The sequence below is a fragment of the Pithys albifrons genome, chromosome 9, assembly GCF_047495875.1.
Source record: "Pithys albifrons albifrons isolate INPA30051 chromosome 9, PitAlb_v1, whole genome shotgun sequence".
Lineage (NCBI taxonomy): Eukaryota > Metazoa > Chordata > Aves > Passeriformes > Thamnophilidae > Pithys > Pithys albifrons.
The window spans coordinates 10,825,369-10,851,875 of record NC_092466.1 but is presented as its reverse complement, the minus strand read 5'-3'; the positions used below and the strand labels follow the sequence as shown (position 1 = coordinate 10,851,875).

Below are 26,507 nucleotides of genomic sequence, written 5' to 3'. Positions count from 1 at the left end.
GTAGGGCGAGCCCCGGGCAGGGCCAGGTGTCCCGGGCAGGTGTGCTCTGGGCAGGGCCAGGTGCTCCGCACAGGTGCGCCCCGGCCATCCCGCCCCGGCGGGGACAGCGGGCGGAGCCGCCGCGCTGCCCCGGGCGCGGGTCCGTCCCACCGGACAGGTGCTGGCGGAGGAGGGAGGGTACGGGCCCGGCGCCCAGGTGGGGCTGGGCCGGGCCGGGGGCACCGCCCGCCCCTCCCTCCGTCGTAGCCGGGGCTCCGCCGGCCGCCCCCGCCGGTGACCGCAGCCCTCCCGCAGGGCGGGCTCAGCCGCAGGGGGCTGCCTGTCCCGCCGCCGCCAGCCCGACGGGGGGGCGGCTGGGGGAGCGCGGTTGTCTCCAGGGCCGGTCCTTTGCCCCCTCCCTCCCTTGTCGCTCCCTCCCTCCGTCGCTCCCTCCCGCCGCCGCGGCCAAGGGCTGCGCGGCCACCCGCGCCTCCGGGGCCGCCCCGCATGGTCCCCGTCGCTGCCATGAGCCAGGCCCCGGCTTCCCGCGGCGCTGACCCGCCGGAGAGCGATGCCCGCAGCGGGGCCCCCGGCCGAGGGATGCCGCCGCCCAGCCTGCCCCAGCTCCTGCACAAGTAAGAGCCGCCCCGCGTTCCGGCGCGCCGGGAGGGCGGGCGGGCAGGCGCGGGTCGCTCTCGCTGCCCGGCGGCGGTGCCCCCCTTCCCTCCCCCACGCCCAGACTGACAGCCGGGGCGGAGGGTCGGCCCCGCACCGGCCCCGACGCTGGGCGAGCGGTGCCCGCGGGGCTGAGCCTCACCTCGCCTCTCCGTGCGGGTGGTGGCGGGGCTGTCCCCTCTGATGGGGGCACGGACTGCCCTAAAGACCGGCCCCGGCCCCGCTCCCCAGCAGAAGTTTTTTGTCCGAAAAGCCGCCCGTGTCGGTTTGCCGAGGGCTCGCCCTGGCAGCGCGGCTGTCCCGGCGGGGTGCTGGGCCGGGCACTGCGCTCCGCCCGCCCTCTCGGCCCGGCCGCAGCTCCGCTGCTGCGGATCCCCCGGCAGGCCTGGCCCGAGAGGGGCTCTGCTGGGCCGGGAGGGACCGCATTCCTGCAAAACTGTCACGGGAAATGTAACCTGTGTGTGCGTGAAAGGCTGACTAACGAGCGCAGCGATGTGAATGGCATTTTGCTGTTTCGTTTTCCATCCAGAAAGAGGGGGAAAAGCACTTGTGGTACACAGATGCAGTGGTGCCAGCGATACTTTTCTGGCTAAGCGAGAAGCTTGAAGACAAACCGAATGCTCTGTAGTTAGTACGTGAAGCATGAGTAACGCCTAAGTCGATCTGTGCTGATTCAAGGTGGCTGCGTGCACTGTTATCTGACTTTTCCCAAGTCATAGTGTATTAAAAGAGGTAAGGGCTTTTAGCAGAGCAGTTGATCTACTAATGAGCGCCCAGCTACGGAGCTGTTACAATTGCCCTCTATTACTTTAAGATTTGCTGCTTGAGTTGACGAGCAGGACGCTGGGTGCTGCGCAGTCGTGTAGATTGAGAAACGCTTTCGATATTATGTCCCAGGCGACCAACTGGGCTGAGCCCGTGTCCGACCGTCCAGCAATGACAAAGCACGGCGGAGCTGCCGCGGCCTCGCTGCTCGCCTTGCGCTACTTCCCCGCAGCAACCCCTTCATGAAAGGCGCTGGCTTTGCCATGCCCGGCACCCGTTTGTTAACAAGACCCAACAATGTAACTAACAGGAAATTATGTCAGTTCTCTCACTTAACATTTGCGAAATACTTACCTACATGTATATCAATACGTATGTGCATGTGTGATTTTACGTTTCAGCAAACTTGAAGTCATGAACGATGTTTTAAGTTGGGAGTCACATCAGCTTGTATAAATATGTATGTAACTGGACTTTTAGAGTTACTGCAGAGTGAGGCCCGTAAATTTGGTGCATGGTCTTCTTTTAGACTGTTTGCTTTTAAATCTTAGTTTGTAACTTAATGGTGAAAACATTCAAGGTCCTCATTACCTACATTTTAATTTCTAATTGGAAGTACAGACTTAGGGATTTGCACTGAATCTGAAATACTAATGGTTTCTTCCTGAGTCCGCTGGGCAGCTGCAGTGGCAGATATGAATTATTGTGCAACTACAACATAATTTAGACCTGCTCAAAATCAGCCTTAAGTTTTACATTACAGTCTCTAATGGCAGCCTTTATTTTTCATGTTTCCCAAGACTTTATGTGAATGTCTATTGCAAGTCAGGTAGAGCTGCTGAGAGTACTTCGTGATTTTATTTCTGGTGTGGCGCATGTTACGTATGAGGGCATTACATTTTTGCCGGTCACCCTTCCCAGTAAATTATAGGCAGGAAAACTCGAAATGGTTTCCTTTTGATCCTATCTTTAATGGAAAGATTTGAGAGAGGTGCCATGTTCAGACCATTCTTTGTCATGGTAACGTGACACAGGATGGCAAACATTGAACATCTCCATCTAAGGTCCTGCAACTTGATCATACGGTTTTGTAACCGCGTGGTGTGCGCCTCTGTGTTTACCTCATAATTAGTAAATGCCTTGAATTGGAAAGGCAGGTGATTTGTATTTTGTTTTGCTGATAACTTGGTGTTTTATAATCTGAATTGGATATTCAGTGGTTTTTAGGAAGAGATATATTGGGGAATGTCTGAAATTTCTCTTTTGAATTAATTTCTATTATGCCAGAACAGGTACTGTGACCTGTAAAATAGGATGGAAAGGAAAACAGTGATTCTTCTACAAAATGAACTCATGGTTTCGTTACTAGGGAAGAAAACATTGACCTTGTTTCCTGAGCACTTTGATTTTCTTGACTTTTTTTCTTTAACAATTGCCATCATTTTGCTTTGCGAGCTGCAGTAAACAAACATGCAGCTGCAGAATGCTAATTCAGACTTTTGTAGGTCAGAATATTCTGTGGTGTTTAACAGAACATCTCCCTGTTTCAACACTGTCATTATAATATAAAAATACACATTTTTCATTATACCATTTGAACTTTAAAAGGTCTCTGGATTCCTTCATTCTTCCCTCGAGTAGTTTTGTTAGAAAACTTCACAGATTTTAGGTGAAAAGTGATGTATTTGTAAAAAATGGCTTCCTAGATGGGCAGCTGGCAGACTTTCACTGTTGAATGCTGAGCTTTGAATAAGGACTCAAATTTAGCAAAACTGGAGATGTGAAATGTTTTGGTAGCAGCTACATTGACTGACCTCATGAAACACAGCTAGCATGTACTATATCCCTTAAGTGTCTCTCTGCTTTAACATTTGCAATGTAATTTTAATATAAATAATACTGAATCCCTAATTTGAAATTCCTTGCTGGTAGGACCCGAATACAATAAAATATAAATTGAAATATGCTGTGTACATGCTGTACTTTTTCCCCCAGAGTGACAGTGTCAATTCAGTTGATAATAAAGGTCCAATGATAAGATTTACAGAGCAGTTAAAGAATTCTATCTATGCAGGTTGTTGTGATGTGTGATGGGAAAATACTTCTTATTTTCCAAAACTGAAAGCTTTATTGCAGTCAAAGCCTGCAAGTTGTAGAGATGAGAATCAGACCTTGCTGGAGAACGGAAATGTGAATTTACATCTTACAGAAGATGACTTACAAAAACATACCCTTGCTTGTGAAATAAAGCAGAAGACTGAGAAGAACAGTTGTGATGGTGTTGGCCAGTGTTCATAACCACTTTCTACTGCAGTTGTGTGGAAGGAGTGGAAATGCAGGGTAGGGGCTGTAGTGCCATCAAGTGAAGTACATATGGGAAATCTCTGCAAAAAACAATGTGTCATTGGAACTGCTGGTTTGGGGGTTTTTTTCCTTCTTTTGGTAAGTCTTTGTCCTTATGAGAAAATTTATGATTTGGAGGTTTTGTTTATAATTTGCAATTGCATTGCAAAATATAATTTTGAGATGACAGGTCAGTGTGTGACAAATGTTAGCACCTGCTGTTAGATTGGTTTGAGTGCCTAAGCAGCATGAGAGAGTGGAGACTCCTGTTAATAATTCCAGGTGTGTGATTCACTGCAGTCTGATGGAGCAACTAGCTGGGAATAACTGAGAGAAAGGACTGAGTGGCAGCTGTGGTTTAACTATAAAGATGTTGTATGAAGAGTGCTTTTTGTGAAAGTTCTTGCTTAAAACATGCCACAAGTGGACTGCATGAGACTGAATTGTATGGCAGTGCAACTCTTTGTTTGCTTTTGGTTCTAATGATTTGTCATGGGTACTATGTACCCAGTGAAAATGGAGCAGTTTTTAACTCCCCGTGTTGATATAGAAATATATGTTTGTTTTACCAATTGAATAATGATGCCTTAAAACAATGGGGGGAAAACCAGAGTTAATATCTTTTTTTCCTAAGGCGTTGTACCCTGGAGATTTTGAGCTCCTCTGGAAGGAAGATGGAATTTCCAACATCTGCGCCCAAGTTGTCATCAGTTAGTGCCAGGTCTGGGGGCAGAGAGGAGTAAGCAGGCTGGTGCTGTACGCTTTGAATCCTTTATTTCCTATAGCAGCAAGGAGGAAACTTATCAGGGAAAATTACCTCCAGCTTATTTTATTTTTTTTAAACTTAAACCCATTATGTTAAACATACGCTTTTTAAAATTTTCTTCCTGTTTTCTGCAGTGTGGGATTTTCTCTCTCTTTTTCCTTTCTTCCCGCCCCCCCCAAGGTCTCTCAGGAGAGATAAAATATGAAATGTACTCCCATTATATACATTAGTCATGGCAAATAGTTTGGCATATATGGCAAAGGCTAAGCTGATACTTAACAAGGGAACATTAGGAGAAACACTGGTTTTACTGTTTCTCTTCTTACTGTTACTGATACAGGCTTTCCGTATTTATTTACCTTGTAAAGAACATCTCCAAAATCTGCGTGGCTTCCCTGCACTACAGAGCCCTGAAGACTCATGAAGTTTGTGTTCAAACAACTGTAACAGCCCTGTGTAGACATGAAAACAAAACAGAGGAGACTTTAGCTGTCTTAGCTGAGCAGCTTTACCAAGAGACAGGAGCTGCAAAGGCAGACTGGGTGGTTTGTTACTTGCCAGAGAATGTAGGAACTAAACCTGCATTATTAAACTCCTCCTTGTGTTTCCCATTCATTGTCCGTGTATGTTATGAAACACACAGTGAGGGAACTGCAGTTTTCCTGGAATTGTCTGGCCTCTTGCTGTGTAATTACCAAGACTGTTCTTACACCTCACCTGAGGTAAAATCAGGACTTAAAATGCTTGTACCAAATGCGTGTGTGCATGGAGGGGGCAGGGACAGAGACACTCAGAGGGTACTTCACTTTTAACTGTAGTTGTTTTCAAAAAGGAGCAGCAGTGATGATTATTAGCTTCAAGTAGTCTAATTAAAATTTTTATTTTTTATTTTTTTGATGGAAAACAATGGTCCTTCTTGTACATCAGGTGTGACCCAAAGCTTAAAGATCGCTTGAGCATATGGATGTTTTTGTACATAAACAAAAATGACTGAAAGTGTGGGGTTTGGGTTTGATTTGTTCGTTTGTTTTCTTTAATCTCAAATTTAAAACCCAACAGCCTATGAGAGAAGCACAATAAGATTGACTTTAAGGCTTGAGGAGCGAGCACAGAGGTGCAAAGTGGAAAGGGGTCAGAACAGAAGAATTCAGAAAGAACCCATTGCATGCAAACATTTCCATGTGATCTGATTTGCATTATCAGTTATCAATCAATTCTTAGTTGCCTCAAAATGTCAATTTTTTTTCAAGTATTTTAATGGAGAGAGAGATAACAGTAGCAACATCAACTTTATTAAAAAGTTAAATAACACGTAATTTATAAGAAGCAGTGTGGTAAGTGGCTTTTGGAATACAACACATGGCAATGCAGTTCTCTTTAGTAAAACTCAGTTGCCTGGATATTGCTCTTTTATGGGAAATTTAACACTATTGTTCCCACCAATGGGAAGACTGGAAAATATGTTCTTGATTTTCTTCATAATTCACCCCATTCCGAGCTGCCTGCGCCTAATGGTGAGAGTCACGTGGGACCTGCTGAGCCACTGTTACACTGTGGTGATGGTTCTAAAATCTTCCTGGTCTCATTTGGAGGAAAGGAAGATGGAGATGTTTAGAAACCTCAATAATGTCCAGTTGTGATCCTTTATGAGGAATGTCAAAATGGGAAGAGCTGGATCTTCAAAGATACATTTTTACTTCATATAGGACTGGAGAAATTTAGGAGAGTAAAAATAGATTGTTTGCATGAAATAATAATTTTAGTCACTTTAAAATACTTCTTCAAACAGAATCTTTTTTCAGAAGAGTAAGCTGTGGTGATAATTTTTTAAATTTAAATTAATTAATTGCATCTGATTTGCAGCTAGACACTTTATCAGACTGACTTTATTCCCCTGAATATACTCCCCTTTTTTTCCTCTTCTTCATCCTTTGTAACGTTTTATAGTTGATTTAAGGATGTAATCTCTCTGTTAGCCTCTGCCCCTCTCTGTGTCCAGCTGCTTTCTCTTTGTCACGCTAATGACCCATCACAGTGAAGCTGTCACTTGACACACAGGGTGAAACCAGAAAACCTGCTCCTTTGGGTTTTAGAAACGTTTAATATCTGTCCTATTCTGACAGCTCAAGCCTAGCCCATTTTACAAATGTCTCTTGCCTATTTAGAAAAATGCCAAATAAAAGCCTTGGGTATTCTGTTGCAGGAAGAGGGCAAAGGCTTGTTTTCTTAAAGGATCAGTGTGGATGGGCGCACCAGGGGTTGTTTTGTACCAGGCTTACTGCATTTTTGTGTGCGTTTATGTAAACTTGTGAAATGTGTGTTTGACTGATACTAATTGTACCACAGGTTGCATATTTATCTTGTGTATCTGGGGAACCACAAGGAAGATGAATTTGTTGTTTTTCTGCATGTTCCTGCTGGGAGATGAGCTGAACAGGCAGAGAGCGGGACCGGGGTGCACTGTGTGACTGTTGCACAGAATGATGCTGTTCTGATTTGTCCTTCATCCTCTCAGTTTAAACACATGCAGGTGTCTCAGCAGCCTTTGCAGAATGCTCCAACAATGCCACAAGCCTTGCCCGACTCTGGAGGTGACAGGAATCTGTAGCTCTGCTGGTTGTGAGGTGTAACGCATCTTCTGCACGGTTTTAACTCTAAAGTCTGTGTTACTTGAAATGTTGATGATGGTGACTGCTTTTAGAGGGATTCTGCTTCACTACCTCTGGATTACTTCTTCCTAGGAAAAGACAGGGACAGGATAGGAAGTGTTTATCTCCCATTCCCTTGAGTAATGTTTTCTGCTGGCCAGGATGGACAGAGAAAACGGTATTGTGGGCAGGTCATGAGCAAGCTCCCTGGCTCATTTCTGATCACCTGTCTTACTGGCTTTTGAGATAACAAAAGCATCTGGTGTCATCTCATCCTAACTTTCCTCCTCCTGCCATAAATTGTGTGATTTTGTCTACAGTGGGATGCAGAGCATTAAAATTCAGGCAATGTCAAAGGTCTTGAATTTGGTAATGTCAAGAGCTGCAGTTTTATGCATTGTGGCTTTTTTGTATTCCCGAGTGAGGAGATGAGTGAGTTGATGGTGTCTGTGAGCTTCGGCTGCTTTGGAAATGTGCAAGAGTTGCACTTGTCTTTTCACTTATATTTTAGTATTTGTTTAAAGAAACAGACTTTAAGTGCCTCTGCAACAAGTGGCTTGATGGCTGATGTCGCCTTTATTGAGATAAAAAATACTCTTCTGTGGGCTTTTGCATCTTGTATAATTGCAAAGCTTCAGTAGATTGACCACAGTTTGTTTCTGCAGTAAGAAATCTATTTCTGTCCCTGTGGATTAACATGTTCTCCTCTTAGGGAAGGATGTGCTAAGTAATTTTATTAGGTTGATGACACATACAGTTCATTACGCTGACCAAGTTTTATTGTTCTCTTTTTGGCCTTGTTTTTTTAAAAAACTGTAAGATCAAATTGCAAAATACTGAAAACAAAATCCCGTATAGAGCTTTAATAATGTCTTTTTCATCCTTTTTTCTGTTTTTTTTTCTGGAAATAGAGTGAGAATAGATTAACTTGGATTACAGTAAAGTTTGCTCCAGTCCCTGCAGAGCTGTGCACACCTCTGTGTGTTTGCATGGTTTGCTGTCTGGATGCTACTTTAGAGATTGTCTGAGATTTCCTCTGCTCCCCCACATAAATTTCTGTCCAGAGACTATACACAATTCAGACTGAGAACAGAATTTGGAGAAAAGATGGCTCTCAGCTACTGAAACTGCAGAGAGAAACATCAGCAAACAAGGATGAGATTTTTTTTTTCAGCCCTAGGCTCTTCTTATCTTCCAAAGTCTTTCACTAACACATCTTAACATCCACACCCTTGCTATCCATGTACTCTGTGCCATCCATTTGTGTCCCACTCATGGCACATTCTTGTAAGGTCATCTACAGCTTTCCACCATCCTGCCAACTCACAACCAAACACTGGCTCTTTTCTTTACTGCTTAATTCAAGGTCACTGTTCTGTTGTGTAGCAACACTTTCTTACGGGACCCGCAGGGCTTGGCCCTTCTGTTGGCATCTTTTTGTAGACTTGCTCTGAGATGGCCCAAGAGCTCTGCCTCAAGTTACTGTGATGTGCATTACACTTAGGAAAGTGTCATTGATGTGTCTGTGGGTGAGCATGTTTTTAAGTACTGCAGAAGAATGGTGGGTGACTGGGATGGTGTTCATAGATACCTCTGTAGGCAGCTTGAGCAAAGAGTGTCACAGGCAAGGTGCTTTAAACAAAAGAATAGAAGTTCTGAGGTACTTGCATCCAGGTCAATTTTCATATTTTCTACACAGCTTCTGGAGAAGTAAAAATGCCAACTAAATACTCTAAATTTGACAATGAAATTTAAGTTAATCACATGTCCTGTATCTTTGGTAGGTCAGGCTTCTAAAAGTCATGAGATCATGACTGTTTAAGTTTTGTAGGTTTTCTGCATTGCAAAGTACTAAAGGATTGAATTTCCTTTAAAAAAAATTCACTTGAAATCTGCAAGGGCTAGAAGTGAATTTGTAATTTTATGTAGGTGATTAAAGGATGTCTGTGCAGAGTAAAGCAGCGTGTCTTTATATTATAAATATGTAACATAATAAAATACATTAGGTGGCCAAGAGTTTGCTTGTCAGCCGTAAATAAAACATGAATTCCCTTTTGGATATAATGTATATAATACGAGACTGATCTTGCAAAGCTTTACTCATACATATGAGGATTATTTGTGTGTGTAAGGCTTTAGATGATCAGTTTCTATCATCTGCATGTGCATGACTCTTTACTGCTTGGTTTTTGGGGTAATTACTGATAGGGGTAGTTACTTTTGGTCGTTGGGCCCACCCAGGGATGCCATGGAGTGTATAGATGCACCTAAAAACTTCCATTAAAGAACTACTCTCTACTTTATACTTATACTGTCTCAAAAGGTTTTTTTTCCTGTTTTAGGCACAGATCTGTGTAGGGAGGAGTGCAGATCCATGCCCCTTTGTAATGCTCAATAGCGTATTAGGGCTCTGACATGTTTTAAACCCACTACTCTGGAGTGTTGAAGCCTCAGTAGCTTTAGGGATTTGTAGAGTCAGAGGTGGAGAGGGTTTACAAAGAGCCCATCAGCTCCTCTGCACAGCGCTGCGCTTCCAGGTGGCCATCACTGCTGCCATCCAGTTTGTGCTGAGCATTTTGGGTGAAATGACACATGGTCTTGCATCTCTCGTGTAAGCTGGCTAGTTGCTTTGTTTCCCTGTAAGTTCTCAGGATTTTTTTTTGTTTTGTTTTGTTACATTTGCTGCAGTTTTTTATGGAAAAAACATGAAAATAACAGATACAATTTCTCCCTATATTCAAAGAAGCTTTTATAAATTTTATGAAGATTCCTTTTCATCCCCATCCATATGGCAAGGACATAAAATATCAACAACTAATATTATTTTCTAGATTGCTTGGCATAATTTATGGGGGGAATTTGCTCTAAACTGCATGACAGCAGTTTGTAGCCTTTTCTGTGCAACATACTGTCCTTACTGTGTGTTTTGGCAGTACTTGTAATCTCCTCCGGCTCTGTAGATTATAAGACTCTTTTAAACAAAGATATAAACTTGCAGAAAAGTCTTGCCACATTTTTCTTATTGAGCCGTTTAGTATGATAGATTTTTTTTTCTTGCACGTCCTTCTCTGAAGCATTAAAACCTACTATTTCACTTTGACATTTCTGTAATTTCAAGCTGTATTATGTGGAAGTTGGTAGCAGTGTTCAAAGCCAAGGACTTGATTGGCAAGTTTTAGCTGTGAGTAAATTTTCACAGCTGATCCATAAATCCCCGACAGACCATTAGGAGCTTCAGAGCGGCTCTGGCAAACTCCCCTACAATAATTGTAGTTTTAAGTTTGTTATATTTAGTTTTCTCACCTCTTAGCTGGATGCCAGGGAGACCTCACTAGGAGCAAACCAGCTCTGTATCTACTTTTTTCTCCAAATTAGCAGTTTGCACAAATAGCACAGCATGGGAGGAGGTCTCTCTGGTTGGCTCACAGTGGACAAAGCAGAGACTGACCAAGAGTGTGACTTGTGACAAATGAACGGCGAGATCTGGGGTTAGACACTTCAGTTATTCCAGGAGATTTGGAATATATAATTTTTTGCCCTCTACCTCTGTCCCCTGTTCCTAAGAAACAAAATCATCAAGAGAGGCAGAAAAAAAATGCCTATTCAAGCTTGAACGTGACAGAGTTGTATATAACTGTGTGAGACAGACAGGCAAGTTTTAATTTAAGTTCCCTGAGGTAATTGTACTTATTTATCTGTAGCAAAGCTGCCAGAGTGACCAGCGTTTAGGAGTGACCACTGCTCTAAGAACAGAAGTGCACGGGTGGCAGCGGTGAGAGTAGCAGGCGTTCCTGTTAGGTGCCAGGGCTTGCTGGTAGTGATGTTTCTGGACCAGTTGGGAGCCTGGCTTCGAGAACACATCCCCCTCAGGTTCATTGCTCTGTACACAGGCAGTAAAACCAGTGCTGTAGCAACTAACTACCTTGCATCTTCCATGAGCCCTGGAGAATGTTTCTTACATAGTAGCATCCCACCAGACAGGCTATTGAAGCCAGAGGAATGGTCTCCCGGCACTCCTCTGGATCTGAATTTGCTCTGGAAGCAAACTCAGACTTGGCTGCTTGTTTGAGCAAGGAACAAGTATTTTATACTTTCCCTTATGAAATCTGAACTGCTTTGCCAAGGCTGTACTCACCACGTGGTGGAGTCTGGTGTATTACCATGCTGAAGGGACAAGGGTAGGGTGCTGTGTAGGAAGGAGTGTGTCTGCACGATAAACTCTTTCAAAGGAATATTTTTCCTTTTCTAGAAGGTGGAAAGAAATTGAATCTCTTTATCCTCTGCCACAGAACACCAACCTCTCCTACCTATAACCTGTAACTGATTTGTTTACACAGGAGGGTGAAAGAGAAGCATTATCTGAACTGTTTAGGAAAGGAAATGAGGAAGAATTGGGTTTTGAAAAATTCCTTTCTTTTTGTTTTAGCAAGAAAAGGAGGAATTTTAGTCATATTGACTGCTCCTTCAACCAAAAATTACTTTGTGTTACAATTTTAATTTAGGAGGATCAGAAGCTTTGTTGATTAGGGTCTTGTTAGGATAAGGATAGAGTAAGTAACTATAAATAGTGATACAGGAGTGATGATCTCTCCCTACAAACTTTGTGTTGAACTTAAGCAGGAGAAGGTAAAAATATCAGCCAACAACCTTCTTGAAGGAGGCATCTCTGATTGAAATGAAGGGATCTTCAGTAAAACAAAAGGAATTGGTCATCTCTTCAGTTTTCAGTTCCAAGTGCTTTAACTTCATTTAATGCAGTAAGTCAAGTGGAAGTTGTCATTCCTGTGGTGGGAGTAGAGTGCTCTTGATGTCTGGGCCAGTTTTGCTATCTGACATTTAAACTAGAAATGCTAGGCGTGAAAAGAGTAAATGAGCTAATTTGATGTGTACAAATGAAATGCAGAGCATGCTTCTGATGGGAGAAAAGATGGTGCCCTTTGTGTGTAAATCATAATTTTTAAAAGTTTTTAGAACTCTGTGGAACTTCAGACATGGATTGGGGGATAGGTAGGATTGTGGAAAAAAAATACAGTAATTAAAAATGCAAAGTGGTGTTAAGATTAAAAGCAAAAGGTATAAGGATGTAAGCAAATGATGTACATTGTCCTGGGGTCACCTGCATAAGGGTTGTACTCTGCTTTATTTCCTTGAGGACTACATGGATGGAAGCAGGACACTAAGAGGACAGCATGGACCTCATGCTTTCAGGCACACAGTTCACTAAGATAGGGGGCTGTGGATCAGAATGGCAGGCCATCCTCACCTAGGGATTGATGACTGGCAGGATGTTAATGCAAACTTCCACTAACTTGCACTTCACATTCCTAGCAAATCAAATTTGCAAATGCTTGTTCACAGAAGTAGCTGGAGTGATTCAGTGACAAGTATTAATGCATGTAAGAAATTTAAGGTGGAGCCTAAGGTGAATCCACAGTTAAAGGCTAAACATAAGAGGGGGTGGATGATTGTAGTCTTACTGCTGATTGTTGCTCCAAAATGCAAGCAAGAAAATGCAACTGTGGAAGATGAGGGGAGAGTTTAGGATGCTTGTTTTCACCACAGGATTAACTCCTGCCTAGGTTTTAACCATTGCCATCTGCCAAGAAAATTAGCCTTAGTTAAAAGGGTGCTTTTGAGACAGCTGAGGATTTTGGGGAGCATCTGACCTTCACTTGGATGGCTGACACTTTGGGAAGAATATGCCAAAAAATAATATACAAGCTGATCATCCTCCATTTCAACCATTTCCTGATGGACAAAAAAGTTCTCTGTGGGATGCCATTGACCAGGAAGGATTTCAGTCCTGCCCCGCTGTGAGGATTTGCCGGCCCAGAATCTGCCACTGTTGGATGGGCAGAGACCTGCTGTGGTGAAGGTTGTGCTGGTTAATCAGAGAGACCTCAGGAAGGTGAAGTGTGTGAGGGAGCCATACCCAGAGGAAGAGTCTCTCTTGATGTGGGAAAAGTCTGTATACTTCTCCCCAGCTTCTTTGGAAGAGCCCAGGCATTATGCCAGCATTAAGTCAAACAACTTTTCTTCCCCCCACACCCACTCGCCCACCTTTCTGGTTGGTATTGACATTTTTTGCCCAGATGATAATTAAAATGAGATTGAAGTTAAACTTATATCAAGGTGCAAACTCAATCATTTGCTTTTCCCTACTTGTGAGAGAAAATTATAGCTTTAGTAATTGCAAGAGGTGACTTATGGGAAAACTAAGTGTCTTTTCCTGTGTGGATGTTTACCTGTGCAGTGGCCAGGTCAGCTGGGAGGTTCTCCAACTTGCGTGTGTCTTTGAGAGTGGAAGTGATTTGAAGAAGAAAACCAGAACTTTTTCCTGATTGAAAGGGTGCCTAGACTCATCTAGGGCTACAACAGGATATTAATAGAACATACTGCATTTCCTTCACATAAAAATACGAAGGGCACTTTGCTGAGAAAAAATCCTGCTGTCCCTTTCTGTCTTTGGGACCAGCTCATCACCCAGCTAAAATTAAAAGTGAAGTCAGGCAGTTCTTGCTCTCTATTTTTAAACTGCTTCAGCATATGAATGTGAGTGTGAAATCTTTCTTTAGGCCTCTCTTAACTTAATTACCTACTTATTCAAAATATTCTCTTCTCAAATTTCTGAGCTATAATTACATTAATCTTTTCTGTAGACACACTTTAGCTACTTGATGTTTGTTCAATTAGTTTTATGCTTAATTTGTAGTTCTGTAGTTATTTACAGTGATGGAAATCTCATGGTAAGTGTTTAAAGTCTATTTTGATATGTTAAAAATTTGCAAGTAGATAGTGTTTGTATATCTGTTCCATGTTTTCTTCTGGAAAATATCACGAGGAAGTGCACTTAAAAAAAAAGTATTCAAATGAAATGGAAACAAATGTCTTCTTATTTTTTCCATTTATTCAAATATTTTGTTTTATGCAACTGTATTCCGATTTTATTTTGGTTTTCTGTCTTATCTTTGGTTTGTGTTGAAGGGATTATTTGATCCCAGACCAGACGGTGCAGTGGAACTGCTTATAAAACACAGATCTGTACCGGTTTTCTGCTCATTTGGATATCCTGGATTCTTCTTCCTGCATTTCAGTGACTCTGAGAGAATTCCCTGCAGCTGCCTTTCGAATTGAGCCTCTTTGCTTGGGCAGAGCAGCGTTAGCGGTGCTGCAGTCTCAGCCTGCAGAGGGGGTGCTTCCTCCTGCAAACCCTCCGCTCCCGGCGCAGAGCCCGTAACGGCCCGTCCCTGGGAACGCTGCTCAGCGAAAGGGTGTGTGCCCACCTCTGTCCCCTGTGGCATCTGCCCCTCGATTTCTTTTACTATAAGCTGATTGCAGCACAGGCTGTTAAGATTTAATTCCCAACTGACCCCTTCCACTGAAAAGGGACACTCCTGAGAGAACTCAGTGTTTCTTTGCAGGCTCTTTTGGGACTGGCTGTTGATCCTAACCATAGTGCAGATGGAAATACGTGCTCTTTCCTTCTTTGTGTTTTCTGGTTCCTCTGCTTTTGTCAGTGGGGACATCTTGGGAAGAGTTTTCCCTGCAGCTTCCCATGTCTGGTCAAGCAGTGTTCAGGCTCTGCTGTGCTGGATCACTTGTGTTCTGCCAGGTGGATGAAGCTGGGTGAGGTGGTAGGGTTTGCCATCGACATCCACATTCATCTGGGGAGTGCATGTGGAAGTCTCTTTGTAGCCCTACCTCTGACATCTAAATGAGTAAATGGCCTGCTGCAAACTGTCTTCAGGGTGGCTGGTACCTGGGTTTGGCAGTGTGAGTGGTGACATCTCTCCAGGCAATCCCATGTGCTGTTATGACTGGTGTATTTTCATGTACCTTCTGCTTACCCGAAATACCGGAGATTTCATAGATTTGGGTATTAGGTGACAGCGCATTTGTATCACTGGTGAGAAACATGTTGCTATTCACGGTGTTTAGTGGCAGTATAGTTAGATAGCTAGACAGTGATGTTAAGTAACACAAACCTTGAGCCAGTCTTTTGGGCACATCTTCCCATGCCAATCTTGGTGCTTGGAACAGTTTGCTCATTAATTTGTTCCAAGCTTCCACCCCCTCCCTGTCCTCTCCAGAAAACCCTTGGCAAACCATCTCTTTTGTAAATCCTCCTGCCTTGGCTGGCCACTGCCCCTCTCTTCATGCTCTCCTGTCCTGTTGTCCATTTTGTACCTCAGATTGAAAATTTGTCAGCACAGATATTTATATGAGCATTTTTCATCCTATAAAGAACTACACAGACCCCTTATTCTTTTAAAAATGGAAAGTTTCATTTTAAGACGTAGATACAGATGTGATGTTCACCCTGACAATATTTGGGGTTTGTTGTTTTCGTGGGGGTTTTTTTGGTTGTTTTTTTGTTGTTGTTCTGTTTTTTTTATAAGGCTAATTATATTAATAGATTGTCTTTTCTCCAGCTAGAGACTGTAGTGCAATATTAGAAATGCTAAACTAACAATATCTGCAGAACTTCTGCTGCTGTCATCTTTGTCTGCTGCTGTTTAACTTTCAAAACTGATTGTTTTGTATGTTTGTTTTTCTAAATGAATCAGTGAAACACATGCTTGAGAAAAGTATCTTGGCAAAATCAGTGAGTTTTAATGGTGTTCACATACTTCTGTGCTTGAAATGAAGCCTGAAGAATTTGTTCTCTGGAACATAACATTATGTTTTGGCCACTGGAAATGAAGCACCTGACAACATTAAGCTATCAGAAGGATTTCCACTCATGGGCAAGCAGCCATTATGTATATGTTGATCCACAGTAGGAGAGTTGGACAGCTTTTGATTTACTAGTGCTCATCTGTTCAATATGAGCTTGCGATCAGCACAGCAGTTATCTTTAAAACTGATTGAAGAGTACTGAGAGGGAGGGGAGAGTCTTATGGGTATGATGACTATCTAGTGGAATTGCTGACTGTTCTTCTAGATAATCTTAAAAGTGCCTTTCACAAGGTGGCAAAAAGAACTATGTTGTAATTTCTATGCCTGTTTAAAAATACCTTACCAGTTTCATCCTTCACAGCAGACACTTTAAATTCTCTAATGTCCTTTTCAATAGATTGGGTTAAATAATTGGAGATTTAGAAATTGTATCTGGTTTTTGGCAGCTTAAGCATTTATGCTTTTGTTTGAATGCTGCAGAGTTCACATGAAGAGATTTATTAGCTAAGCTAAACATTTGTTTTTTAAAAGACTATAAAAATTCTTATTGTGACTTTAAATAGTTGTAATAGTAGACTTTATTTGAAGAATTTGAAGCATCCTCATTTTGTTTCCAGAAATGGCATGTGAAATGTATTCATTTAAATGGGTAGTAAAATTAAAGAGCCAGGTCATAAAACAGTGTTCACTGAAAGGAGTAAAAATAATAGCAGGATTCCTGTCATGTGATCTGATAAGGAAACCAGAGGAAATAATTTTCTTATGTAGCATATCATGCAGGTGGAATAGAAAACATTTATCTGAACATTAATAATAAAGATATATGTAATATATCAGCATTTTTTGTGTACATGTGTTTTTCAGTATGTGTGTACAGTTCCCTTTATTTAAGGAGCTCCAATTTTAGAGATTATGCACAATTTTAGCTATTAATATTGCTAACCTTTCCCAACATATAAATACTCCATTTGGTCTCCCACACAGCTGCTGAGTCATCCAAAAAGGCCTGTGCGCCTTTCACTGGTGAATGGTGAAAACGCAGTGTTAGGATGATGAAATATATGATAAACCATATTATCCAAAGCATCTGTTGGGTTTTTACCACCTTTCTGGAGTAGTCTGGGTCAAAGCATTGATATAGTGGAAACTGTGTTTATATTTTCAGGGCATGAGTTTAAAAACAAACAGACCTGAACTGTTCCAAATCCCCCCCCTCCAGTGATCGAGTTTTTCTGTCAGTTGAGATTCCAGATTATTGCATGACCTGTGACATGACCTAATGTTTACAGCAACATTTAGAAAGTACTCCTTCCATAAGTCTTACACTATTAATAAATTTGTGATGAGGTTAGTCTGACCCGATTGTTTGGAGCGTTTGGGGATTGTGGAAGAGTTGAGATTGTTGTATGAACATGGCTCTGTATAGAGTAGATAGATAGATAGATATGTTTTCCTGAACTGTGGATAATAACCTTGTTGCATATCTCCTTTGGGGTACTGGAGTCTTGAAACTAAAATGGGAATGGCTGCCTGGGAAGGCTAGTCCAGAGTTTTCAATTACTGAGCTCTCCACAGGTTGCTCTGTCAAAGGCTTGGCTTTGTCTTCCTGGTAAAACACATCTGAAGGAGGACGGTGGGATGTGTCAGCCCAGGGCTATTTGTAAAGGTGATCCACCGTGAAACTAAACTGCCATGTGTTGTTGACCCTTGCTGGCGTTCAGCCGTGGAAAAAGTATCACAGAAATGGATCTAAGTGGTGTTGTATAAACTTTGCTTTGCATGTCAGAAAGCAGTGCTAGTCCCTTGCTGGCAAGGAGCATGTCTAGTTTATCTTGTAGTGAGATCAAGCCCTGCAGCACACACATCACGGGCCAGGAATAAGCTGGGATGCTGCGATGGGAAAAGTGGATGATACTAAAGGCAACTTCGGCTATACACAACACAGTGTTTGCCTCCGAGTTGCCCTCTGGTGCATCCTTAGGGCAGAATTTCTCTCCAGCTGCTGACCATGAGCAGTTTTTTCTGTCCTGTCAACACAGGAGTAGCATATATCCCAGGAATAACCTATAATATCCTAGGAATAACCTGTAGCCCCTGTGACTGCAGTGGCTCTGCCTGCTGCCAGCCTGACCCACCTGCTCCCTGTGAGCTATGACATAGCTTTGTATTGTTGTCTAATGCCATCACTTTTGAATCTCACTGCATACCTAATAGCAGGTGGTAACCAGTGGCTGGGGAATCTTCCACTCACCTTGCTGGCCCTGGAGAGCTCTATCCCAGTGTGGTTTCTCTGAGCTAACTAATCCACCGCAAGAATGAATTTAGCAAGACAACTTATCGGTGGAGATTTGCATTGGTATAAAATTGGTTAAGGATATAAACTGACATTCAAGTTTGTACTTAGATATGGTTTTTACTAAGAATAATATCCTACTTAGGATTTCAGTAACATATTTTACAAATCACTGTTCAGATGCTCTTTCTGAAGCTCAACCAGTTACATTATAAATGAAGAACGGATTCAGTAGGCTTCACAGTATTAGTGATTATCTTGTAATGTTTTCCAGATGGCAGAACATGATGTAATCCATACTGCTCAGTTTGTTTCAGTGCACTGTGTACTGTTATATCCAGTAAGTAACCAAGAGACTTTAAGAAGCTCATCAGGCTGTTATGACGATAGCTGGTTAATCCATATGTTCTTTTTACATTATGAAAACTGCAAAATAACAAATCACTTGTTGGTGAACGCAGGAAGATTGATTGCTACTCAAAGCTCTGAGAGAACTGGATATGCAACTTGGATTAGTTTAGCTCAAGCTACACGTTGGTGAATGAATTCCATTTTCCTCAGGGCTCTGAAGTAGTTTACATCTGTTCAATTGCAGATTTCCCTGGCTGCGCTGAGTACTTTTGATTCCTCTTTGGAGAAGTGTCAGGAACACTTACTTGTTGTTGTTTGCATTGATCTGAAATAAAGCCACAGCACTTGCATCACTGTTGTGTGGGCATGGTGGCTAAGGTCAAATTAATTGCAGGTTGCAGTTGCTCGTAATTCTGCCAGTGTTCCTGCGGTAATGTTGTTTACTAACTTGTGCTTTTATTAGGCTGACAGACCATCATTTGAATGGCAAACCCATCAAATTTAAGTAGGCACTTAACTCGGGATTTTCTCAGCATTAATTGAAGGCGCCAGGAGTACTGTGCTGAGACAGGTGCAGTCTTGCTGTGCAGAGGGAGGATTTGAGGAGTACAAGGGGAACGAAAACTCCCTGTGCATCCTGACATCCAGCTGTGTAGGATTTCTCACTTGAACCCACATGCAAGGAGTCTTCAAAGGAGATTAGAGCTGGGGTTGGAGGTTTCAGCCTACTGGCAGTTATCCTGTAGAGTGGGTTTTGTAGGCACTTCTTTAGGCTATCCTACCCTTTGGTTAAACCCAGAAAATGGGATAGAGAGAATAACAAAGAGACATAAATACATGGTATTAACTAGCTTCTGGAACGGAGAAAATTTCCTGAAGTGAGTTTAGTACTTTGTGGTTGTTTCATCATCCATGGAGCAGCTGCCTGTAGGTTGCCACTGGTAGGCTCAGATTGTTGGCCTGGTTGATCTGATCTGGCATAGCACTTGCTACCCTGTCTGTGGGCATTCAGGCAAGGAGGGTTGGGAACAGGAGCTGAGAAACACTGGAAAGAAGAGCAGTTTCCAACGCTGTTGTCATTTTGATGGTTGTGCTGTGTCTGCTTGTGTTGCTCTTACCCAGTGACTCCCTCATCTGGTTTTTATCACGTATGGCATTGATTGACTGGTACCTGTTTTTATTTTTCCTTTATCATGTCTTGGGGGAATTCCGCAGTTCAGTGTCAGACCATCCCCTTGTAGGGAAGGAGGGAAAAAGGAGAGGGTTGCAGAATGCATGTCTCATTTTACAGTTTCCTGATGATCTTCAGTTTGGCTACTTTTAAGGAGCATTTGTTGTTCATAGTCACTCATCATAGGTTTGTTTATTGACTCAGGCCATCTTTGCTTACTGCAGTGTTGCTGGTGTTTTGCCATTCTGATTGCTATGGCTTGTCCTGTGAAACAAAATTAATGACAGAGGCTTATGAAAATGAAGAGTAGCAGAGACCTAATTACATTTTTCAATAAATATTCCTCTGAGTCCAGGTGAAGAGCTGTGATGCTCAGTTTCATGTAGCCTCCTTGCCTCTTCCTCTGCATCTTGTGAACGTGTGGAGTATGGCCCCCCTAGTGATTTAAGGACTGGGAAAGGGGACATAGAAGGGGAGAGTCCTGAAAGGCTGGTGGTTTTACGCCCTTCTCCCACAGCCCTTCTTCCTTGTCCTCCTCTTCTCCTCAGTAACTTTTCCTTCAGGTTTTCTCCCACTCAAAATCTTTTGGTCTTCCTGATGCCCTGTTGTGTCCTTATCTGCCATATCCCTAATTTCTTCCCCTTTACCAAGCCCTCTTTGGTTTTAACTTTTTTTTGTTTGTGTGTGTGTGTGTAATAATTGGCTACTTCTTCCTCGACAGCTGAAGCTTGTGTATAAAGCACAAGGAAGAAATATCCATTTCTTCTTCCTGCTTGCAAGAAATTCCATAGAGAATCACAGCAGATTTGACACCTGGAAGGGTTTTTGCTCAGAAATCCAACCCACTGACTTAAGTTTGAGATGGTATGGAACTTCAGCATTTGGTGGACTGAAGCCAGAGATTTTCAGACTTGAGAGAAAGAGTAAACTTTTTCTGGAAATGTAAAATTTATCAGAAGTCTGAAAATGCGCTATGAACAACAGCCTTCTGGCACTATAGAGTCTCAAAAAAATTTTAGTTTTTTGATGAAGGAGGGAGCAACTGTAAAAGACATTACTTTGCTGGGGAGGAGTAGGGAACCCTTTCCCGTGTTTTAAAGAGGCTATAAAATGAGTTGAAATCCTGCCTGGGAGGATTTTTGGCGCGCAGGGCAGTGCTGTAAGTATAGACTTGGTGTTGGCTCAGCGCACAGACTGCAGGTCTCGTTGCCGTGAGCGCAAAAGGTCAGGATCGCATTTAGCCCATAACTATCAACTCTGTGATACACTGTTAGTCATAGAAACTTGAGAAATTTGTTAAGAAACCCTGAGTTTGGTTTTGATATCTTGGGATAGCTTTTAAAATTCCATCACAGTTTAAAGTGGTACTGCCAGAAGGAAAGTCAGTTGATTAAAATACAATGGTTTTTAAAAGATTTTACTCCTCGTACGCTTTTTTGTGAATTTACAGTCATCTTCTAATTTTAAAAGAAAAAAGGTATCTGTAATTGTTAAACCTGTCTGTCTAGAAGTAAATTTTGTAGGCATAATATGGTTAAAATACTTTCATGTAACCATTTAGTTACAGGAGTAGTAGCACAAGATTATTTGAGCAGAAATAAGGTAAAAAAATTATTTAGACACAAGGAAGTTTTGGGGTTGGTTTTTTTTGGTTGGTTGTATTTTTTTTTTTTTACAATGTACATGTTCTTTTACATTCTTAATTACATTTTTCTTCCCCCCTGAGCCCTGGATTGCTACTCAATCCCAATTAGGCAGTTTTGGTTAATCAGTAGTGTGGTACCTTATTTTGTCATTGTTTCTTCGAAGCTGTATTTGTCTAAATCTGCTGTGTCAAGTGGTAACTTTTATAGGAAAGCTATGGAGAAAACCATAAACCACTTCTACTGCATAAATTGTTTTAGTCTTTAAACATCAGGTTGTTCACATTAACCTTGCCCCTTTTCTGTTCAAAGGTGGAGAGGTTTATGAAGCAGTCACATGACATGGTCTGTTCAGACTTTCGTTCTATTACAGAAAATAAAAATTTTTGCAGAAATCATAGAACAAGATAGCAAACTGTATTGTTTATTTTTTCCCCATTGATAATAGATCAGATCAAACTGATAGCCATCCAGAAGTGTTGTCCTATGCAGAAACTCTTTTGAGTTGGGTTAGTGGTGAGCAGCAGGGCACTGCAGTGTGGGTGGGACCAGCAAAATGGAAAATCATTCAAGTTTATCCATCAGTCAACAATAATAGACTGTGGTACATCAGACCATTTTACTGTAATTAAATATTTTCTATTTAGATAGATTAAACAAAATAGTGTCCCTACATTTGTTCATATTATAGGTCATTCTTGCATACTATATCAGTGTATTTCTTTTTTCCAAGGCACCTGCGAAAAGGTCCCATGTTTTTGCTTGTTCTGTAGATATGTTGAGCACAGAAATTTAAATCTTTAGTTCATGAAGCTGTTACTTTATGAGAGGTACTGGTTTATCTGTATTTAAAATTGTTTAACGTGCTTGCTTGTATATGTAGCGCAGAAGGAAAATACATATTTTGGGTTTGTATTACATACAAAAGATTGTGTGTCATTGAAAAAACCCTCTCCCAAAAGTAGGAGTTAATTATGCTGGCAAAAGAAATCTCTGGATTTAGAATCCCAGACTGGAGATAGGCACAGGTTAAATTCTTTATTGCTTCTTAACTAAACATATATAATATTTAGTTTAGAATTTAGCTTCGTTTACATAATTAAAGTTATTTAAGCATGTCTGAATCTCTTTGGTGCTATTTTGAGTTATTTTTCAGAGCATGTATAGGAAAAACCTTGAAACTTTTTTGCATTAAATTATGTTAGTTTTGGGGGTTTTTTTGTTTTGATTTGTTTTTGTTTTTCAGATCAGGCTTGGAACTAACTCATTAAGTTAAATTTGAGAATACAGATATTTTAAATGAGAGGGAGTACACATTGAGGAACAAATTTAGTGGAATAATGCTTGTTTCATTTGGTTTAGTAGGGGTTTTTATCCTGCTCTATATGCTGATAGTCAAATGTGACTAGTTAAGTGCTACCAAATAATACCCATTCTTTCAGATACTATTTACACATAATTTCCCCCGTTGATTTCATGAAATTTTTGTTCTCTCTGCAACTGTTCAATGCCTTAGAATTCCATTAAACTTAGAAGGTTTTGAAAGGCAAATATTAAATGTTTTTGCAAACTTTCTGATCTTGAATTTAAAACATATTATGAAATTGATTTTACTGTGTAGTCTTGGGAAAAAATCCATCAGCGCTGAGTTTATAGCCTTTAGAATATATGATTTTAAAATTTAACATTTCCTAGAAAAGGAGTAAAGTTTCTTACACATGAGTCTTTCACTGGAAAAAGCTTTGTTCTGTTGGTTTGCAAAGAAATCTGCATGTCTCGGCTAAAAAGCAGCCTCACCGCCTTTATATTAATAAATGGTAAATCTCAGAAAGTGGTTTATTTAATTTTATTATGAAATGATAAAATTCTGTTGAAGTTTCTGTGGAGAAGGTGTGGGTTCAAAATCTGCCTGTGTGAAACAGATGAAATGGATTGATCAGTAATTGGTAACTGCTGGTGGAACTTGGCAGATGGTCTTCTTGTCAACGCTTTTACTTGGTCGTTAATCTACAAACAGTAACAACATTAACATACAAACTGGCCTGGCCTTAAGTTCTGTTTCAAGCTCCCTGTTCCCTTTCAAAAGATAAACTTGCCATAGGCCAGTGCTTATCTGCCTTGGCTTCCTGGCTGGCTGAGATTTAAGCTATAGTGGCTCGGTCAGCGCATGCAGTCGAACTGTGCAAACTTACGTGAGTGCTCAGCAAGAACATGGGGAATTACTGAATTTTTATCAGAGGAAAACAGACAACATTTTGTAAGAGGAAAAACTCAAAAACAAAGATAATGAATCAGAAAAGGTAGCGTATTTGTTTACTTGATGATGCTGGTTTGTTATAATTGCTTAGAGTAACGTAGTCGTTAATGCTATTTCTTTCCTTGGTACATAAAAAGGAGGAGAACACTGCTGTGTGGGTCTATCCAATCTTTTGTTATATGTATTTGTGCCTCCAATGTGTTATATTATTGTGGTGAGTAACAAAGGCAGAGGAAGGTCCGTATATTTTGGTTTTAATTTTTAGCATGGATGGGATGGTGTTCCTTTTGTGAAGGAGACACACCTACTTCTGTTAAAAGCATGATGCACAGACACATGAGAAACGACTTCAGGGTAGGATTTATTTTTCTTAAATATTCCTATTGATCTCGAAAAACATGTTTTTCTCAAACATCATTCAGAGTTGTTCCGAAATGATTCCACAGAAGATCTGGATGTTATTCCATGAAGTGGTTAATGTGGTTTGCAAAACAACTAAAAATGAGATAACTGTGGAAATGTTCTCTGCTGCTTTTGGATGCAGACAGTCTATTTTTGACCTGGAGACCAGTATCAAGCCCTGGGTTTTGCCAGGGCGAGGGGATGGGCACCAAAGACCTTATCATCTTTTTTCTTTGTTGACAACATATCCTTATCCTTCCTGGGTCCTGGTGTGACTGCTTGATAGTGCTGGTATTTAAAACACCTAGATAGGAGAAGTCACAAAGCTTTTTCTATTTTTAAGAATGCACTTTTTGAAGTGGCTACCAAGACTCAGTGAGCCACAGAGCCATGGGATGAGACTGAGTACACTGCTAGTGATATCAGGGAGCCATAGAAAACTATGCTGCCTTCAGCTGTCCTTTGTTAAATAGAGATGTATCAAAAGCATAAATTAGTGTTAAATAAGCCTTAACAATTTGGAAGTGTAAAATATTTTATAAACTTCTTAATTAATTTATTTATTGTTTTTATTTAATAGTTCTACTTTTCTGCTTTCAGAAAAAGTGTGTTTTTCGAATGTATTTGGGGTTTTAAAAATTAACCAGTTAATTCTTCTGTTTGTTTTTAAGAAGGAGCACTGCAATTGCATATTGGTTTATTTAAGGTGAAGTAATTTATATGTGCATTGTTTTTTAAGATCTATTGTTAGATAAGCAATGAAAATTCTATGCTTTCATTAAGTTAAGGCATTGAAGGAAGCTTTAAAAAACAAATAGAATAAGCACATCAAATTATATGCAATTAGAATACTTAATGAAGGGCCTGGTCTGTGCTGGAGTATGGTGGTGGGCAGATTCACTCACGTTATGTTAATTGCCTGTTTTTAACCATTTAATGTCTTGGACTGACACTGCTCCCCTGCCCCAAATTCTTGGACCCCTGCAGTGTTGAAAGAGCAAAGCAGTTTAACTGCAAAGTTACTACTCTGTGGGTTAATAATAAAGAATTACATAGCTAAGAAACTGTATGTTTTAATTGGCTTTATTTATGTTGTGATTTAAAACCAGAACAAAATTTAAACAATTTGTAACTGAAAGTTTATTAAATCAGCAGCTATAAATAATGCACAGCTTTTCAGAGGAAATTATGAGTATTGACTCAAAAGAAGAAAATCTCATCAGAGGTTGTGTGCGGCTTCTCATTGTTGTGGTATCACTACGGATAAATATTGGTGGGTTTGGCAACATGGTAGTTTTTCCTGTTTTCAGTCTCTCTTATGTCAAGACAACTTCTTTTGCTGGAAGGAAGGGGGCGAAGGGAAAGAGAAGGAACAATTGATTCAATATAGGCATTTAACTGGTAAATGGTTCCCTGTTTAAAGACACGTTTGCAGACTTTAAGCAGGACTTTGAAGGAGGAAGTGAAAATGCACAAAATTCTGTGCTAACAGAAAAATGAAATGCTCTTTAGTGTTTTCAGACTGTACAAAAATGTAATTATTAATAATCATTAAATTACCTCTGTCTCTTCACCTTAATCATCCATGGAAAATATATTACAGGAATATTTTCCTCATGGAAAATATGGAATACTCTTTTCAGTGGTTACTGAGGGTTTTTTATGCAATTTGATTGCTCTACTGACATGAGCAATCCTTGTGTAATTGGCAACAGTGGTGAATTATAAGTTGATAAATAATATGTATTTGAACCTGTGTTAGTGAAGCCTGGCAGAAGCCACATTTAGTGCCTGCATCTGTATAATTTTATTAAGCAATGGATGTAGGTCACTGTATGAGGAGAAAATACCACTGCGAATGAAGGAAAACTGAAATTCTCTCAAAATCAATTCTTAATCAGAGAAGACATAGTCATGATCGAGGCAGTTTACATGTCCAGTAGCTCATTTATAAGTCTCCCTGAACATCTTCAATGTGTTAACTGCTATATATAAAAATATTTTGTTATCTGTAATATTAATTTTGTGGGGTTATTGACATGTTTGGAAAGAGTTTTATGAAATATAACTCAGTATTTCTGTACCAAATGCAAAAAGGTGCTACAAGTTGGTTTTGAGTAGGGTTAAAAAATATTGAAGAGCTTAGAAGAGATATTCATTGCTAAGAGCAGATATTCCTTGATATCATACTTCCTATCTACATCACTATAGATAGTTTCTCCATTACAGTGTCAGGTGAAAACCAGGAATTAAAACCACAGAGTAAATCATAGCCTAATTATGCCTCTTTTTTATCCTGAAGCAACAAAGATCTTCATATCCTATACTAAAAATTTGACAGTGTATTTTATTAATTACTGTTACAATAAATGGTTTCTACTGTAGTCATCCTCATGAGTGAAGGTCCTATATTAACTACAGTCCTAGTTATTAACTAAAAAATCTGAATCAGACAATTTGATCACTCCTTGTCCTGCAAATTTGTAATTTTGGCTACATAGATTTGTTAAATGGTCTTCTTAAAATTATAAATTT

General features: G+C 40.8%; 1 protein-coding gene across 1 annotated transcript in view; it reads left to right on the top strand.

Moving 5' to 3' along the window:
- Nucleotides 1-486: 486 nt before the first annotated feature.
- The window catches only part of RBM20 (RNA binding motif protein 20), a 100,077-nt gene continuing 74,056 nt past the window's right edge, over nt 487-26,507 (top strand). Inside the window, exon 1 of the mRNA XM_071563716.1 lies at nt 487-614. Coding sequence (XP_071419817.1) covers nt 487-614 — 128 coding nt within the window. The remainder of the gene's footprint in view (nt 615-26,507) is intronic.